This window comes from Carcharhinus amblyrhynchos, chromosome 1, assembly GCF_965287045.1.
Source record: "Carcharhinus amblyrhynchos chromosome 1, sCarAmb.v2.hapA, whole genome shotgun sequence".
Lineage (NCBI taxonomy): Eukaryota > Metazoa > Chordata > Chondrichthyes > Carcharhiniformes > Carcharhinidae > Carcharhinus > Carcharhinus amblyrhynchos.
Genome location: NC_137324.1, coordinates 106,475,440 through 106,495,943, shown reverse-complemented (window position 1 = coordinate 106,495,943; position 20,504 = coordinate 106,475,440). Strand labels below are relative to the sequence as shown.

Sequence of the window (20,504 nt, the reverse complement as noted above, 5' to 3'; positions counted from 1 at the left end):
TGCATTCTTTAAAGCTTTCTCAACAGTTCCTAATTTTCCTTGTCATTACCTTAAGTACTAATATCCTATTAGCTTTCTTCTCTTCCTGAAGCCTTCCTGCATTTTCATCCAAAACTGCTCTAGATCTGGATGTTTACCGCACTACTTTTAAGTTTACTCTTTCCTGAATTCCCAGCATCACCATACCCTAACTCCTATCCCTTCTCCAATGCTTGGTGGCCAGTTATTTTTGCCATTGAAATGTTTTGCTTTGGAAACGTTTTGTATTGTTACCACATCATTCTATTTGCTTGGGGATATATTGCAAAATCATTAATGGCTCTTCGCAATTAAGCATTAGGACAATGAATATGCACTTCAGGAATGGGAACATGTTAAAACTGCACTCTGCAAACAAAAGACTGAACAGTCAGGATGAACTAGCACCCAAGATTCTTTCTTCCCCAATTATCAATTTTCAAATAATTAAGTTTGCAAACTTGCAAATTTTAACCTTGACTGTGATTAATCCAGCAATTAATTCTTCAAATTATACAGGAAAGAAACTGAATAACCAAGAATATTCAATATTTCAAGCAAAGGAATTATCCTGAATACAAAGGCATTCAAGTAGCTAATCTTAAACTGAAAGCAACTGTAAATCAAAGGTAAGTTTTTATTGGGTGAGAAAAAACTGAAAGTCTCTCATAATTAGCCATTATCCTCAATTTTAACATTTGTAACAATACCTAGATTTTGTAAACCACCTAATTTGGGAATATTAAACAATTTTCCTGCACAACCGGAACAAAGATTGTGTCTACCACAATAAGTGTTGGAAAAACTCAGCAGGGCATGCAAAGGTTTAACATTGTGTCCAACGTGACACTGTCATTGCTGCCTCTCAGCACCAGGGACCCGTGTTCAGTTCCAGGCTTGGGTCACTGTCTGCGCAGAGTTTGCACGTTCTCCCCGTTTCTGCGGGAGGTTCCTCCGGGTGCTCTGGTTTCCTCCCACAGTCCAAAACACATGCTGATTTCATGCAACGTCCATGCTAAATTCTTCCTCAATGTAACCAAATAGGCAGAGAAGTGTGGCAACTGGGGGATTTTCATAGTAATTTCACTGCAGTGTTAACGTAAGTCTACTTTTGAAACTAACAAATAAACTTTAAACTTTTTCTGCAGCACTGAAGAAAAATCTTGGACTTGAAATGTTAACTCTGAAGTTCTCTCTCCATCAATGCTGCCAGACCTGCTGAGCTTTTCCAGCACTGATTTTGTTGCACATTTCCAGTATTTTGGATTTATTTTAGATGAAAACCAATTGAGTAGTGTCATTTTCTCAAAAAGGGTAAAGATGTCCAAACATTTTTGCAGTAATTAGCATTATTCAAGTTCAGAAAGGATAAGATCAAAAATAGCTGTTCAGACTGCATTTTCATTCTGTTTTTACTTTGTCCTTTAGAGAACGCACCCTGAGCTTTGTGCACCATTTCCCTCATAACAGTGATAGTAAAAACACCAAAGAATATCACAGAATGTGACCTGTTCTGTAGGTTAATAGGGTTTCCACTCAATTAGTTTGAGATTATAGTTTACATTTGTTGTTAAGGCTGAATGCTTCCCGCAAAATAACTCAACTATACAGAATTCACTTCCATTTTTGCTGCTAATTCTTTGGAAGATGATCCACATATTGCAGCATTGCTTAATTAAACAAAGTATCAAGGGCCACAGGTAGCAATGATAGCAAATTTCTCATTAAGATTAGTTTCAAAGTAACAATTCTGATTGCTAATCTCAGAAAAAACAGTTATTAATTTCAGATGTTCCCAAGCGGCTAATTATGTAAAAAGGATCTAGGCTGTTAAATATGGTAACATTTTTCACTTGCCAACTTTAGAAATAATTGAGTGATCGCAGGGATTTGCAAGTTAAAACTTGTAGTTTCATCCATAATATGAATGTGTTACCCTACTGAATATGAAACTGAAAGGCAGCCCTGTCTGAAGGATTTCATACATCGCAAGATGAATACAAGAGGGCAAAATATTGCAGATACTGGAAATTTGAAATAAGAAACAGCAAATGCTGAAAATATTCAGGTTAGATAGCATCAGTGGGAACAAAATTTGGCATTGAATCATGTAAGTAGAATATAAAAAGTCTATCTTCTTCAGAATAAAAGTATTTTAAAGCTGTACTTGCTCACAATGCTCTAAAAGCTGCAATTACCTTCTTTGGATGGAGCGTTGTGAAGTTGCGTTTTTGAGGTGTGGTCCCTGTAAAAACTGGTGTGTTTAGTGCTTGAATGTTTAAAATGCAGACTGCAACATTTGTAACCAAAACAAGCATCCGGGTTGCCTTGGTAACAAGTTGTCAAATTCAAAAGCCTAATCAGTTTAAAGAAGACACTTAACTATCAGGAACCTATCAAATTTGAATTTGCTGTTGTTGACATCAGACCAATCTTGGTGTAGGAAATGGATAGGTCAGAGATATAAAAATAGGAACTCAACTGCCTGTCTTCAGTTCAGAAGAACTGAAACGATGCCACCTCTCAACACTTGGAGGGCAAGAGCAGCTTTCTGCCATGAAAGAAGTTTCTCTTAAGAGAATTTTCCATCTAACAAAAGGGTACCACATCAGAAAGGGCATACAGACAGCGGGATTGCCAGAAGAACTCCAAAGGTTCTTTTCCCCCCAAAGCCATAAAACCTGTTGTAAAGTTGAGTGAATAAATTAGTTTTTTTTGTAATGAATCGTCCATGTATTTATTTGAACAGCGTTCCAGTCAAACCTTACTTTAATTGATACGTTCCTTGTTTAGTTAAAGTTCCCAGTTGGTTAAATGAAGAACTTGTTAATTATTCTCAAAGTGTCAGGACTTTGTTAACAAACCTCTAAATATTAAATGAAAAATAGTGAACACCTTCCCAAACATCAGATTACAATTTAGATTAAACAAATTTTAACAGATTACGAAGCAAGGTAAAAGGGGATTAACCTCTGCATCGTAACAGGAGGAATTTCCAAGGTTGGAATTAGGTGTCTCTAAAGAGAAGCATTTTTAGGAAGTAAATAGTCTCTACTTAAATACACTTTAAATGCGCGATATCTTTTGCGATCTTAACATAATACAGTATACTAATTCAGCACAAAGTAAACAGGTTCAAAAAAGTACAAAAATCATTGAGATTGCAATTACAAATGCAGCCTGCTCCTTATTCAGTAATTTGAAGGCTTACATTTCTTTTCCTTTTCCAACAACTGCAACTTTTTGGCTATCCCCAGACCAACAAATATCTTTGATTGGTCCTGCGAAGGGTTGGTACTCATACTTCAATAGGTGTTCCTTCTGAGTGGTATCCCAAATACGAATTTTTCCAGAAACATCTGTTATAATACAAAACAAAAACACAATTTAAGGTGATCTGCAGCACACCAAACAAAAGAGCGTAACCTTCAATTATGAAAAAGAAAGGAATAGAAAAATCCTCAATACTGATGGATTGGCCAGTAGTCATTGAGGAAAAAAATCCTGTGTCTCTTTAGGTTCAATAACAGTAACCATGAAACTCCTAATTGTTACAAAAACTACTGAGTTCACCAATGCCCTTCAGGGAGGGAAATCTGCCATTCCTACCTGAAAAGGCCTTCATGTTACTTCAGACCTACAGCAACATGGTGCCCGTAAAATACTGGAGCAAACCAATCAATTCATGGGCAACTGGGCCAGGCAACAAATGTGAACACTGCTAGCTATACCTACCTTCCATGGAAGAATTAAAAAACATTAGTTATTGAGATATCACTAACTCAAAACAAGATTGCTTTCAAGAAACTAAACACCCGAGATCCCAACCTTGTAGGAAAATCTGTCTGCAAAAATCCCATTATTTTTGAGAAAAGAAAATTGCCATGGCTAATAAGAGATCTTTGAGGATGTAACAAGCAATGTTGATAAAGGGGAACCTGTGGATATAGTTTACTTCGATTTCCAGAAGGCATTTGACAAGGTACCACGTCAAAGGTTACAATATGAAATAAGAGCCCACAATGTTGACGGTAACGTATTAACTTGGAGGGGGGATTAGTTAGCTAATTGGAAAGTGAGCATAAATGGCTCATTTTCAGGTTGGCAAATGGAGTCCCACAGGGATCAGTGCCGGGACATTATTTACAATTTACATTAATGCCTTGGATGATGGAATCAAATACAAGGGTGCTAAATTTGATGACAGCAAGACACAGACAAGGAACTTGAAGGGAAAAGCAGTCCACAAAGGAAGTGAATGTGCAAATATTTGGGAGAACACCCTGAGGAAGCCCACGCAAACATGGGGAGAACATGCCAACTCCACACATGCTGGAACTGAAAGGGAGTCCCCAGTGCTGAGGCAACAGTGTTAACCTGTCCAGTGACAGGGAGAAAAAAGGCAGCATATTATGTAAATGGTGAGATTTCAGAATGTTGCAATACGGAGGGATCTGGATGTCTTTGTACATGAATCAGGAAAAGTTAATATGCAGGGATTTTGGAGGCAAATGGGTGTTTTGCTACAGTTATACAGGGTATTGGTGAGATCACAACTGGAGTACTGTGCAGTGTTTTGGTGTCTGTATTTAAGAATTTATTTCCAATGAAACCAGTTCAAACAAAATACACAACTCACTCTTGGGTTTGTTGGGGGCGGCGGGGGGGGGGGGGGGGGGGGGGGGAGCGGAATTTACCTCAAGTGGAAGAAGTTGGATAGCTTTATTCCTTGGACTTCAGAATAATGTGGCGATCTTATTGAAAAAATGTATGACACTAAAGGCACTTGACAGGGTGGATGCTGAAAGAATGTTTCACTTCATCAATGGATGACGTCACATTTGCTGACATTGCTTTCTACTTATCATTCTTTTACCAATGTATGCTTCCATCTATACTGCTCACAATGTGAGCTGGGATTTCTACACTATCATCTAAGCCACACCACTAACCACATTCAGTAACTTCCCATTATCTGTAGCACCACAATCACTGGACAAGTCTTCTCACCAGTAAGCCAGATCCCCCAGAGCCGATGGCACAAAGGTATCCAGTAAGGAGGAAGTTACCCTCAGAGTCTGACAGTATCAGGTCAAAACTTGGGTGAGAAAACTTGCAGATTGTCAACCATTCTTCCTCAGCTGATGGATCAGTATTTTATGTTAAACACCACTTGGAAGAAGCAGCCACGGTGGCAACAACTGGAATGAACTAATCAGTTAAGATTTCAATGTTCATTAACAAGAGTGGCTCAGTACCGGTCAAGCCCTGAAGGATATATCTGCCAGACTGGCCATGCAGCACCTGGTGAGAGGAAGAGATTAAAAAACCCACTAGATCTTGTCCTCCCCAATCTGTTCATAATGATGTTGGGAGTCACCAGCATACAGTCATTGTGAAGATTAAGTCTCCTCTTCACACTGAGGATACTGTCCATTATGTGGTGTGACACAATTAACATGCTAAATGGGGTAGATTTCAAAAAGATCCAGCAACCATGAGGCATGGTGGACCATCAGGAGCACCAGGCTTTGCCCAGCAATGATCTGTAACCTGATGGACCAGCATACCCCTCTCTACCATATCAAACAAATGGATCAACCCTGGTTCAAAGAAGATTGCAGCAGATGCCAGGAGCAGCACCAGGTCAACCTAAAAATTGTTAAGCTGGTGAAGTTGCAACACAGCATTATTTGCATGCCAAAGAGCAGATGCAATTTTGGGGTTACACAAAACTAAACGCATGAATGCTTGTGGTTAATTAAACTAACCAGAAGCATCCCATCTTTGATGATGGGAAAGTGTGGCATATCAGTGCAAAAGGGAACGTTGAAGCATTGCATTTCTGGCTGAAGTTGGTTCCAAATAATTGACCCACCTCAGTCTCTTCCAGTGGTCTCCAGCATCACTAATGCCAGTCTTCAGACAATTTGATTTATTCCATGTCTCATCAGTAAGCAGCTGAAGACACTGGATACTGCGAAGGGTGACAGGAGTGACTGCCCTGCACATCAAGCATTTGACAGTGGCATCAGTCCTGGCAAAACTGAAGTTAATGGGAATGGTGGGAAAACTCTGCCGATTGGCAACATATCTATTGAAAAGATAGACAGTTATGGCTGTTGGAAGTCAACCATCTCAATGTCAGGACATCATTTATAAATATATAAAAAGGAAGAGGCTGGCTAGGGTGAACGTTGGTCCTTTAGAGGATGAGAAAGGGGACCTAGTGGTAGGGGATGGGGATATGGCTAAGGTATTGAATAACTTTTTTGTTTCTGTCTTCACGGAGGAGGACGTGAATAATTTGCCGGGTGTTAGCGATGGAAAGGTGGTAGGACTGGAGGGTCTTAATGACATTACTGTTACTAGAGAGGCGGTGCTCGACAGACTGGAGGGGCTGATTGTGGACAAGTCCCCAGGACCGGATGGAATGCACCCGAGGGTTCTGAAAGAAACGGCGGAGGTGATAGTGGATGCCTTGGTGGTTATTTTCCAGACGTCGCTGGATTCCGGGGAAGTGCCGGATGATTGGAAAACAGCTAATGTTACGCCGTTGTTTAAGAAGGGTGCCAGGCAAAAGGCAGGGAATTATAGGCCGGTTAGTTTAACGTCTGTGGTAGGTAAAATGTTAGAATCTGTCATTAAGGAGGAAATTGCGAGGCATCTTGAAGGGAATTGCTTGATAGAGCAGACGCAGCACGGTTTCATTAAAGGGAAGTCGTGTCTGACAAATTTACTGGAGTTCTACGAGGATGTGTCTAGGGCGGTGGATAGAGGAGAGCCGGTGGATGTGGTCTTTCTAGATTTTCAGAAGGCGTTTGACAAAGTACCTCAAGAGGTTATTGCAGAAGCTCGAGGGACATGGAGTTGGGGGTAGGGTGTTAGCGTGGATAGAGGATTGGTTGTCAAATAGGAGGCAGAGAGTGGGGGTCAACGGGTGCTATTCGGATTGGTGGATGGTGACTAGAGGAGTGCCCCAGGGGTCGGTGCTGGGGCCTCAGCTTTTTACCATTTATATAGATGATCTGGAGGAGGGAACCGAGTGTAGGGTGTCGAAATTTGCTGATGACACCAAGATTGGGGGAACGGCAAATTGTGCGGAGGGTGTGGAGAGTCTGCAGAAGGATCTAGATAGGCTGGGCGAATGGGCCAGGAAATGGCAAATGGAATTTAATGTTGGCAAGTGTGAGGTGGTCCACTTTGGTAGGAATAATGGTAGGAAGGACTATTACTTACGGGGCGAAAAACTGCAGCAGGCGACGGTGCAGAGGGACCTCGGGGTCCTTGTGCATGAGTCGCAAAAACCCAGCTTGCAGGTGCAGCAGGTGGTCAGGAAGGCAAATGGGATGCTGGCCTTCATAGCGAGGGGGATTGAATATAAAAGTAGGGAGGTCTTGCTGCAGCTGTATAGGGCATTGGTGAGGCCGCAGCTGGAGTACTGTGTGCAGTTTTGGTCACCGCACTTACGCAAGGATATTTTGGCCTTGGAGGGAGTGCAGAGGAGGTCTACTAGACTGATACCAGAGTTGAGGGGGTTGAGCTATGAGGACAGGCTGAATAAACTAGGCTTATACTCGTTAGAGTTTAGAAGAATGAGGGGAGATCTCATTGAGACGTATAAGATGATGAATGGGATGGATAGGATAGAGGTGGAGAGACTCTTCCCGCTCAAAAAAGACAGTAGGACTAGGGGGCACAGCCTCAAGATAAAGGGGGGGGCGGTTTAGAACGGAGTTGAGGAGGAACTTCTCCACTCAAAGGATGGTGAATCTCTGGAATTCTCTGCCCATTGAAGTGGTGGAGGCTGCCTCGCTAAATATTTTTAAGACGCGGGTTGATGGGTTTTTGATAAGAGAGGGGATTAAGGGTTACGGGGAGAGGGCGGGAAAGTGGAACTGAGCCACGACAGATCAGCCATGATCTTATTGAATGGCGGGGCAGGCTCGAAGGGCTAGATGGCCCACTCCTGCTCCTATTTCTTATGTTCTTATGTACTACAGGGGTTCCTCAGGATAGCGCCACAGGCTCAACAATTGCTCCAACTATCCCCAGTTTTCCTTACCGTAAGGTCAGAAGTAGAAATGTAAGCAGTAGGCTGCTGATTGCATAGTACTTAATATCATTCACAACTCAAAATGCATGCACCAACAGCTGGATAATATTCAGGCTTGGGCTGATAAGCAGCAAGTAACATGCACAAATGTCAGACGACGACCATCTCCAACAAGTGAGAATGTAACCATCTTGCCATGACATTCAATGGCATTACTGTTACTAAATTCCCCCACTAACATTCTGGGAGTTACTGAACCGGGCTAGTCTATAATTGTGGTTATGGAAGTAGGTCAGATGCTGGGAATTTTCAGGAAAATAACTCACCTCTCATCTCCCTAGGTCAGCCCACTACCTACAAAAGGTACAAATCAGAAACGTGACAGAATACTCTCCACTTGTCTGGAACAAGCATGGATATTTAAATAAAGAAAAAAAATGAGTAACATATTTACTTTGAATGCTTTCATAGAATCCCCAGAGTGCAGGAGGCTATAAGGCCCATCAGACAACAACCCCACCCAGGCCCTAGATTTGCAACCTTATGTATTTACTCTGCTAATCCTCCTGACACTAAAGTGCAATTTAACATGGCCAATCAACCTAAGCCACCCATTTTTGGTCTGTGAAAAGTTTCTATTTTTAAGATCTTTTCAAGCAATTTATGCAATCAATGAGATCTTGGAGTCCACATGCATCAGTCGCTGAAAGTAAGCATGCAAATGGTATGTGGGCCTGTATAGTGAGAGGATTTGAGTATAGGGATAGGGATGTTTTGCTGCAATTGCATGGGGCGTTGGTGAGGTCACACTAGAGTGCTGTGTGCAGTTTTGGTATCCTTCTCTGAGGATGTATGTCCTGGCTATAGAGGGAGTAGAGCAAAGGTTTACCAGGCTGATTCTTGGGATTGGAGGTCTGTCATATGAGGGGAGAAGAGACTAACTTGTTAGGATTATACTGACTGGAGTTTAGAAGAGAGAGGATCATATAGAAACTTATAAAATTCTAACAGGGTTAGACAGAAAAGATTCAGTAAGAACATCCCAATGGTGGGGGGGTCCAGAACTTGGTGCCATAGTTTGAGGATAAGGGGCAACCCTTTTTAGAACTGAGATGAGGAGAAATTTCTTCACCCAGAGGGTGGTGAACACTTGCAATTCACTACCACTGAATGCAGTTGAGGCCAGGACGTTGTCTGATTTCAAGAAGAAATTAGATATAGCTCTTGGGGCTAAAGGGATCAAAGAATATGGGGGGGGGGGGGGGGGGGGGGGGGGAAATCAGGATATTGAATTCGATGATCAGCTGTGATCAAGATGGATGGCGGAGGAAGCGCGAAAGGCCAAATGGTCTACTCCTGCTTCTAGCTTCTGTGTTTTTAAGATCTTTTAGCACTCTTCCCATTGAGTTTGGGGGCCATTTATAAACATTGATCCAGTGAAACACAAGTATTGGTCACACTTTCTCCCACTCTGTTCTAACACCACACCTGCAAAGCCCGAAGTACAGTGTGCTACATTCAATCCATGAAACAAAATATTGTGTGAGCAGCAATTCATTCAGTAATCACTATCACAAAGTAGAGCATTTATTTGACATTGCATCACACCTCCCAACTTTCTGCTCTCTCTCTGCAAAACATTGCTGCAGACAGAAAAACTATTCACCACAACATACAAATTTGTTAACATTCATCAGTAGATATTTATCATGAGGAATTTAGATATAATGGGACAATAAGAGATTAACCAAAATTACATTGGTTTGCTATGAACTTTCTTTCCAGTTGAAGAATCAACATTAGAAAAACCTCAATTCCCATGACAAACAGATTGATCTTATTTCCAAATGATAAATTCCAAAACAGTACAAAAAATTTGTGCTGCAGCATGTGGTAAAAAGTGCCGAGTTTTGAGTGCAGTGCAACTGACGTACCTCCTGAGGCTATATAAAATCCAGTAGGTGCATATTGGGCAACCTGAACTTGATGAGCATGCTCAGTATATATATCAGCAATTTCTGGATACTGAAATAAGAAAATATTTTTTTAGACACTAAATTTTTAAAATATGCATTCTGGCAAATTAAACAAAATTTTAAAAAAGCATTACATCAATGTTCCTTATGATGACACTTTTGTTATTGGTATAAAGAAAGTTGACTCCTTTTGGATCACCTCCAAGGACCTTTGCAGTACCTCTTTCCACTTGAGGGAGGCTAGCATATACTTTGCCTGTTGAGAAATAGGAAAGAAAAACTGAGAAAACAGCATCTCAAAATCTGCAATAATTAATGTGCAAATCAATCCTTTCCTCGACGCAAAATGTGAAGATAATCTTAATTTTTAATGTGAAGTTTTTGGCAATGGATGATTTTTATTCCAGACGCCAAGGTCTACACCACAGTGCAAAAAAATATTTTCAGAACCTAGGGTGAGGATAAGTCTGGAGCTATCATTTTTGAACTATTTTATTTGAAACCTCAGCTTTGGCAGTATTGAAATTCAGTTTGATTCAAAATCCTGCTTTCAGATACTTCAAGACCTTCATCTTCTGTGGAATGGATTATGCAAGAACAGTAGCAGTATTTGCAAAACTAGCAACATGTTTCCATTTGGTTGATATCACCATCTTTAGGTTAGAATACTGAAGGTTTGAATTTATTACCCATGCATGGGACATAGAAAAATTTAAGATCAAGATTTTGTTTGCTTCCCAAAACTTTTGATTGATATAGAGTTCATCTAATGTCCTCGGCAACATCCCTCCTCCAGCCAATATCACAGAAACAGGTTATTAATCTCACTGCTATTAGAGATTTGGTTCAAAATGGCTATCTAGCTACATAAAAGTTGTTTGAACATTTCCCTGCATGAAGTACTTTGATATATACATAAGCCACTATACAAATGCAAGAATCTAAATAGCCTGATTCAGCAAAGAGCTTTAGAGCTTGCAATTTCTCCAAGTTGTTTACTAGCTGTGGCTCATGGCACTCATGCCTCTCGGACATGTGGATTCAGGGGCCATACCATAAATTTATCTGGGTTGATACTTTAGTGTAGAAATTATAGTGTGCTGCACAGTCAGAGCTGACATGTTTCAGAAGACATTAAAACAAGGTCCCATTTGCCTGGGGTGTAATACATTGCCTGGCATTATGCAAAGTTTATTCCTCAGCTCATATCAAACAATGATTACCTGGTCATTTTATTCACCCCCCCACCCCCAAATTTTGAGAGCTTTGCACAAATTAGTGGCCACATTAGTGAATACACTTCAAAAGCATTTAATTGGTTATAAAGCACTTTGGAATGCCTTCAGGGCATGAAAGGTATGACATGAATTCAAGTCTTTTTAAAAATAAATCAAAAAGCTCTGCATGTAATATACTTCAGAGCAAATATCCACTAGGAAAAGGAAAAAGTTCTGGTAGTTAAGCAAGTGTATGTTTGTTTCCGAATTGGCTTATGGCTGGAGGGAGGTTCTGAACTTTTCAAAACACATGAATGAAGTTTGATTATTAACTGAACATTGGTGTGGTTATAAGAACAACGTCAGGTGACAAATTATAATCTCAAAAAATACTGACTTGTTATCCTCATGTTCCCACCCTAGTTTTTGCTACTCGGATACAAAGGTACTAAATATACTGACCATTGCTGAACACAGTTCTTTGGTACCCTCTGTAGACATAGGAGTTACACAATATGAATGATAGTGGTTTTATTTGTGCCCAAGTATGGCATGCTTATCCAAACTCTTTCTTATTGGAGACTTTTTTCTTACTGATTCTTTAGAGTTGGGCTGGCTGTGACTGCTCCTATTGAATTATTTCCAAACAGATTAATTTTCATGCAGATACTTGCATGCCAAATCCTGAGTGCACAGAGAGGTCAAGATGTGCTATATTTAAACTTTAGAAATCATTGGATAAAAGCTTTGTTATTGAAGACCAGGGACCATTATATTAAAGCTTAAATGATGCAGTATTAGCTAAAGAATGCAAGACTAGAAAAAACATGTAAAAATGTATTATGGCACAAGTAGAATTACATCATCACTGCAATGAAGTTACTGTGAAAGTCCACTAGACGCCACACTCCAACACCTATTCGGGTACAAAATTTCACATGGTCAATGCATCTAACCAGCATGTCTTTTGGCCTGTGGGAGGAAATCCATATATTCACAGAGAACGTAGAGATGCCATACAGTCACTCAAGCTAGGAATTGAACCCAGGCCCCTGGTGCTGCGAGACAGCAGTGCTAACCACTGTGCCTCCATGCTGCCTAATGTCGAACCCAGGATGTTAGGATTTCCTGTTTTTCCAAACACAAATGACTTGAAATGTGCATAAAGGTTAAATGACAAGTTACTTAAAAACTGAATTCGACAACATAACACCAATAAGAACAGGAAGTATGGGTTAGAAGATTTGGTGAATGCAGTTCCGTTGATGTGGTGAAAGCAAAAATCTACCCTAAGCAGTAACATTTAGAACAGAGCAGCAATTACACAATATCCACAATGAATACTTTAGCTATTTCAGATTTGTTTTTAAATCAGAGAGCATGGATAATACTTAAGACAACAAATACACTCCCTCTCCAGTTAGTGAGTCAGTGGGCAGTCTTCTTAAACCTTTAAGATTCATAGGGGTTGGGAGTTCAAGTTACAAGTCTAGCAATGATGCAATTCATGATCTCACTCAATAGGGGAACAGACTGGAAGGTTAAATGACATTTCTATCCCTACAGAAATGTGATGAAAATTAAGTACTGGTTTAAATAATACACCAGCAATAACAGCTAAGTTACCCTGACAAAATAAGAGTTTGCATTATATTGAATACTCTTTGTAAACGTGTTCACAATTAGGCAGATAAGCCAATTAGGTTTTTCTTCTTGTTCCCATTCATTGTATAATTTTATTGCAAGGATCTTAAAACTTGTCATATGCTCTAAAATTTATGCACTACCGGAAGTAATTTGTAAATTGAAAAACATTTTGATACACTATCAAAACAAGTAACACAGATCGAAGTAACAGAAGCAATGGTTACAAAGTAACACGATGATGAACAAGGGAAACACCATTCAACAGTTTTGAGACATTTCCGGGGGTGATTTTACTCGAAGGAATCATTCTTGCATTAGGTCACCGATTGACGAAAAAGTTTAATTGTTTAAAGTTTGTGTAATTGCAATCTACTGGAAACCTACTGCACTTAATAAATCAAGACTAATATTAAAACAAGACGGTACAGAAAACATGCATATAAAGATTAGGTGGCTCCGAACTTTAATCTACATGAGGGTGGGGAATGAGAAGCGATCTGTTGAATAAATCGCTAGCTCTATTCTCTCTCCACAGAAGCTGCCAGACCTGATGGATTTTCTAACATTTTTCTGTTTCAGATTCCAGCATCCGCAGTAATTTGAGTTTGTACTAAAATGTGTAACCACGCTTGGGAAATGGATCTCCGAGTATATTTGAGGTTACCAAAATGAATACATACAAGAGGAAAAAGGGACACTTGTTAACTCCCTAATCCCAGCATATTGAATTTGCTGACCAATCCAAAAGATACGCCCTGCTTTTCGGTTACTCCTGAATGAGCAGAAACCCAGCGGTGGCTGGAATGCACTGTCAAGTCCCAACCAGCTTAAAACAAGAATGCAAAAAAAAATTGAGGGGAAGGGCAGGGTAAACCCGCAGAGAGAGAGAGGGGGAGAGGCGTGAGCTTCCATTCTCACGTTTGCCTTTCTCTCCTGGGAATCCCGGGCCCAGCACTGGGACACGGGCCAGGGTCAGCCTCGCCCCCACCTGAAGGTTCCGCTGTTCAGAAGCATCGCCAAAGAGACAGACCCCAGGCCGGAGAGCAGCCGCCTGCAAACACTTACTCAGTTCGAAAGGCATCTCGGCTGCACACACTGGGAGTAGTCGGCACTCAAGGCAGGGCAGGCAGCAGCGGGGTGGCTCGGTGCTGGCTGGCTCGGGCAGTCAATCGGTAACACTGAACACAACCTCCCCCCTCCGCCTTCCCTGGGCACGGCCGCCTTCCCCTTTCGCAGGAATCACAGACAGGGCGGAGGCAGCAGGCACTGCAACCCGGAAACAGGCGCTGGCTCCCTCACTGCCTCGCCGCTTTGACCAAATATAGTCAAAGCCGCTGGAGCCGCCGCGGCTCCGAGCCCCAACCACCGCCTCCTCCATGGCCTGACGCAGGGCGCCTGACGTCAGCACGCACGGCAGCCACGATCACCTGGGGGCGGGAGGCCTGCTACCTGCCCATTGGCTACAGCTGGGCGGGGGGCGGGGGGCGGGGCCAGAGTCTACCTGCAGCCGCCCCACTCTGAGCCAGGTGGCTCTGGGCAGCTACAGCCAGACTGGGACACTGCTTAAAGTTCATTCATTACTAACACAAGTAGGCTTACGTTAACACTGCAATGAAGTTACGGCGAGAATCCCCTTGTTGCCACACTCCGGCACCTGTTCGGGTACACCGAGGGTGAATTTACAGCTCTCAATGTTGTGCCGAGTTATGTCCAAATCCAAGATCAAGCTATCCCATCCCTTGTCATTCTGGTGTGTTCCATGTGCCTGTCCAATAATCACTATCACAGCAGGCAGTGCATTCCATACCCCAACCACTCTCTGAGTAAAAAATCTACCTCGGACATCCCTCCTATATCTCCCACCATCTCCCTGGTAACAGCTACATCCACCCAAGGAAATAGAGTGGATGGTCAGAGACTATCTATCCCCCTCATCATCTTATGAACTTATAAACTTCTACTAAGTCAACTTAGCATGGTTAATGCACCTAACCAGCACTTCTTTCGGACTGTGGGAGGAAACTGGAGCACCCGGAGGAAACCTACGCAGACATGGGGAGAACGTGGAGGCTCAGCTGTCTGTCTGAATGCACAGACAGTGACCCAAGCCAGGAGTAGGCCCTGGGTCCCTGGCACTGTGAGGCAGCAGTGCTAAACACTGTGCCACCATGCCGTTCCAGACAGCAGTCCCAGGTGCAGCTAGCTCTGCTGCCTTGTGACCCAGCTTGGCAGGATGTAGGTTCCAAAAAGTGGGAAACCAGGGATCCCTGCAGTCTCTTCCCAAGAGTTTCCTCGTCTTTTATGGAATGCAACTTTTCTGGAGCTCTAGTTAGACAGGTAACAGGACATGGATCCCTCAATAACTTCCACTTATAAACTGCATTCGGCAAGGCCCCTCATAATCAGAAAAAGGAGATTTTCACAGAAACTTCACTGCAGTGTTAATGTAAATCTACATCTAACTAATAATTTTTTAACTTTGGATTATCGACCAAAAGCTTTGGCAAAGGGGTAACTCTTTAAGAAATATTTTAAAGGAGGAGAGAGACAATGGGGCTTGCAAAGTTGATTCTCCTGAAGATACAACTGCTGGGGTGGGGTGAGTCCAAGAGTCTAGAGTTATTGGAACACGTAAGTTCTCAGAGGGTAATAACACAGCAGATTATAGACTAAAGAGGTTCAGAGGGCCAGAAATTTGAAATTAGGGCATTAGTTGATTGGGAACCAATGTAGTTCAGCAAGCCTGAGGTGATGAATGATTGGGACTGGATCTCAATCAAGTCTGGAAGATATGCAAGTTTTGGGAGGGCAAAATGCATTGAAATATTCAAATTATAGGATACATACAGTGCAGTGATTCAAGATGGTAGCTTGCCAATAAGATCTCCACTTTGGGGAGATGAGCTGATGGGTGGTGATTTAACCTGAAGATCGCCACACTTCAGGGAAGCAGCAAAGTTGAGAAAGCAGGCCTCCATGAATAACCTGAATAGTGCATTCAACCAGCATTGTTGGTGTCACTGTGAACCAGTTGTCCAGCCAACTGAGCTAACCGAACCTCAACTAAAAGAGTGATGTCTCTGTCCTGGATAGTCTCGAAGCACCAAGCTATCGGTTAACAGCCAAACACTTTGACCAATTGTGCCACAGAAACTAAGCTGCCAATACATTCTCAAGGGCAATTAGGGATGTTCACTTGTGTATATTTAACCTTCATTTGTACAATTAACACTGGGACCTTTCCAGAATCTAGGGAATTTTGAAAGATTATAATCAATGCAACCACTATCTTCATAGTCACTTCTTTTAAGGTGGTAGGATCCTGACCATCAGGTCCAGGGAACTCTTTAGTTCCATTAGTTTTCCTAGTTATATTTTCTCTAGTGGTAGTTTTAATTTCCTCCCTCCCTTTGATCCTTAATTTACAAATATTGTTCGGATACATTTAGTATCTTTTACTATGAAAACAGATGTTGAGAGATCCAATTTATCTTCTTGTGGAGTGGGGCTAGGAATTACAATCTGAGCCTGCCTCTCCAAATTCTGTCATCTGGGCCTCGGTTCCTCCCTCTGCAACTAGATCCTGAACTTTCTAATCCACAGACCGCAATCAGTAAGGATAGGCAACATCACCTCCTCCATGATCATCTTCAACACCTGTGCCCCACAAGGTTGTGTTCTCAGCCTGCTACTATACTCCTTAAACACCTATGACTGTGTCACCAAATTTCGCTCCAATTTGATTTTCAAGTTTGCTGACGATATCAACGTCGTGGGTCAGATCTCAAATAATGATGAGACAAGAGTACAGGAATGAGATAGAGAATCTAGTGAACTGGTGCGACAACAATAATCTCTCCCTCAATGTCAACAAAATTAATGAGATTGTCATCGACAGTCATAAAGGAGAACATGCCCCTGTATACATCAACGGGGATGAAGTGGAAATGGTCAAAAGCTTCAGGTTTTTAAGTATCAAGATCACCAATGACCTGTCCTGGTTCTCCTATGCCGACACTATAGTTAGGAAAGCCCACAAATGCCTCTATGTTGCAGAAGAATAAGGAAATTTGGCATGTCAGCTATGACACTCACCAACTTTTACTGATATACCATAGAAAGTATTCTTTCTGGTTGCATCACAGCTTATTATAGCTCTTGCTCTGCTTAAGACCACATGGAACTACAAAAGATTATGAATGTAGCTCGATTGATCACGCAAACCAGCCTCCCATCCATTGACTCTGCCTATACTTCCTGCTGCCTTGGCAAAGTAGCCAGCATAATTAAGGGCCCTATGCATCCCAGACATTCTCTCTTCCACCTTCTTCTATCAGGAGAAAGATACAAAAGTCTGAGGTCACATACCAATTGACTCAAGAACACCTTCTCTGCTGCCATCAGACTTTTGAATGGACCTACCCTGCAATAAGTTGATCTTTCTAACTATGACTGTAACATTACATTCTGCAGTCTCTCCTTTCCTTCTCTATGAACGGTATGCTTTGCCTGTATAGTGTGCAAGAAACAATACTTTTCACTGTATGCTAATACACATGATAATAATAAATCAAATCAAATCAAACGCCTCGGGAATTGATACACATGTGTGAACAAGAAGTGGCCTGCACATGCACTGCATAGCATGAAGTTCTTAGTGTACCTATATGAAGAGAAAAAATAAAAAATGATGTGAAAATCTGATCTTGTGACAGGGACCAGAATGCCATAATGCAGTAGGAGAGAGGAAAGGGAGAGGCCCTAGTGAAGAAGAGGAGTAGAGAAAAAGGCTCCAAACAGAAAATGGACTGTGGTTGACAGAATTTAAGTGACAAGGGCTCAGAAGCCTTGGCAGTTGAAGAGAAGACAGGAGAAGCCTTCTAAACTAAGAGGACTCTGTGGAAACTCTGAAGATCTAAGAAGACAGCAAAAGGTTGATGACTCCATGCTGTGGGCTGCTGGGGCAAAGGTAACCCTTTGGAACAGTAGCGTCCTACTTAACACAGCAGAAGAGCTGAAGTTGTTCTTGTGAGTTGCTGTTAATATGCAGACTCAGTAATCCAGGTGAACAGAGACTTGGGAGACAAGACTGAAATCCTCTCAGGTGGCTGTTGTTGAGGCCATCTGAGTTGGAGCAACCTCTGAGGAGAATTTCAAGACAGGATCTTGAAATGCAAAGACTAGATTTCCTTGTGAAAGACAGAGTTGGTGAGACTTGTTGAGATATGGGGCCTGCTCTTACCATCAAGTTGTGCCTGTTTTCAGATGCGAAAACTTGGTAAATTTGGACGTTACGCAAGTAGCGTGATCCGCGCCCGCCTCCATGCCAGTTCCCCCTTTACCAAGGGCTGAAAATGGCTGCTGCCGGGACCGCATCTGAAACGGGTGGGATGTCAATTTAACGGCATTTGCATGTATTTAAATTGACGTAATAGGCTGCACGCCCAAACTTAGCGGCACTTCCCTCTTTACCACCGCGTTCGCCCATCCAGATTTGGTGTGAAACATATGTGGTCCACAAAGGTCTGATTTGGGAGCTTCTGAGGAGGTAAGTTCCAAGTGTCCAGTGGCTCTCTTACTCAGATCTGCGGTGGGGGGTGGGGGGGGGGTCCCTGCCACTTTGTGTGTGATCGGTGGGGGGAAAGGGAGGGGCCCATGATCGGTTTGGATGGTGGGGGGTGGGGGGATAAGGGCATCAGTAATATTTTGGGGATGGGACAATGTCTGTGGGAGCCCCAGGGAGGCATTATCCAGCCCAGGAACAATGTGGCAGGGAGCATTTTTCTATTTTTTTTTCTGCACATGCGCAGTTCGAGGCATCGATCGGAGCTACAGGGTTTTGGGTGTGTTAAACCCCACCCACAGGCTTCTGCAGTGTGATTCAGAATTGCTGCTATTTTTTCAGGCAGAGTGCGTTTGGGGGAGCCTGAGAATGGGTCTAAAAGTCAGATCCAAAACACTCCTAGTTTCAAGTCTGTCCAGCACTTAGAACAAAATGGTAAAATGGGGCCCATAGATTTTATTCACATCTGATGTGATGCTGAGAAATCCACGGAACCTGTCTTGATCACATCTTCAATTTATCATGCATCTACCTTCCTTTGTGTTTGGCCATTGTTTGCTTGTCCATTCATATGTATCTCATATTAACAGTCACTGATAAGTGTATAAGACGAATATTTTAAATTGTTTTATCTTTATGACCTTGTTTAGTAAAGTTTATTGTTATTTGTTCAAAATCCACGGAATCTTGTGGCTTTATTCTCTTAGCAAGTATTGTGAATCTCAAAGGGCCAGATTTTACCAATTGGAGGTGAAGGGCCGGATCCGTATGCACAGTTCGAAAAGAATCTGAAACAGCGCACCCAGGTGCGAAAGACAAAAACTGAGAGAGAGCCGGGGTGGGGGGGATGGGGGAGGATGAGCTGCAACCAGACTCCCCTGGGAGGCAGGCCCCTCCAGCAGAAGCCCTCCTGGATTGGACCCCCCTGTGAGGCAGCGCCCCCCCCCCACCCCGATCAGTACCCCCTTGGGAGGCAGGCCCCTCCGGCAGATCCCCCCCCCCGCCCACCACGGTCAGACCACCACCCCCAGGAGGCAGCCCCACCCCCCCGTGATCCATCCCCCCCGATCAGAACCCCCTGGGAGGCAGCACCCGCCCCTCCCCCCCCAGGAGGCAGGCTCTCCCTTGGCAGAGCACACCCCCAACCTACCTGGATTGCTGCTCTTTCTCCATCATACTTCTGACCTGCACTCATTGATGTGGAGATGCCGCCGTTGGACTGGGGTGAACACAGTAAGAAGTCTCACAACACCAGGTTAAACTCCAAGAGGACTTTAACCTGGCGTTGTGAGACTTTTTACTGTGTTCACCCCAGTCCAACGCCGACACTTCCACATCAACGAGTGCAGGTCAGAAGGATGGTGGAGGGACAGCAGCAATCGAGGTAGGTTGGGGGTGTGCTCTGCTGAGGGAGGCCTGCCTCCTTGGGGGGGGGGGGGGGCGGTGGCTCTGATCGTGTGGGGGTGGGGGGGGGGGATCTTGCCTCCTGGTGGGGTCTGACCGTGGGGAGGGGGAATCTGCCGGGTGGGCCTGCCTGCCAGGGGGGTTGGATGGCAGGGGGTTGTGCCCTGCTGAGGGAGGCCTGCCTCCCGGGGGGTCCGATTGTGGGGGATGGCGTCTCTCGGGGGGGGCGGTTCTGCCTCCCAGGGGATTCAGATCGTGGAGTGCAGGTCTGCCAGGGTGGATAGTGGGGGGTCTGCAAAGGGTGTTCGAGGAGGATAGGCTTTGGAGGTTCCCCTGCAGAATAGGAATCCGCTTCGGATTTTTATTCTGCAGGTTTGTAACAGCGCGGATCCGGAACGGATCCAAAGACGGTAAAGTGGGATTTGGTGGTAGAGTTGGGAGCGCGGTTCATTAAGTCAATTTAAATGCATGCTAATGCATTTAAATCGTTGGGCTGCCTGATTGGAGTGCAGATCGGGTGTCGGTAAAGGCGCAATCTGCTCGGTTTCGGGTGCAGATCGCGTTGCAGGCACAACATCCGAATTTACCGCAATTTCCCACCCAAAAACGGGCGCGAATTTTTG

The 20,504-nt window shown here is 43.3% G+C and overlaps 1 protein-coding gene across 1 annotated transcript in view; it reads right to left on the bottom strand.

Annotated features, from left to right (window-relative positions):
- The window catches only part of wdr1 (WD repeat domain 1), a 54,900-nt gene extending 40,641 nt beyond the window's left edge, over positions 1-14,259 (bottom strand). Inside the window, exons 1-4 of the mRNA XM_080190177.1 lie at positions 13,980-14,259; positions 10,185-10,306; positions 10,009-10,099; positions 3,230-3,377 (exon numbers count right to left, since the gene is read on the bottom strand). Of these exons, the coding sequence (XP_080046303.1) occupies positions 3,230-3,377; positions 10,009-10,099; positions 10,185-10,306; positions 13,980-13,995 (377 nt within the window). The 5' untranslated portion in view covers positions 13,996-14,259. The remainder of the gene's footprint in view (positions 1-3,229; positions 3,378-10,008; positions 10,100-10,184; positions 10,307-13,979) is intronic.
- Positions 14,260-20,504: the final 6,245 nt, after the last annotated feature.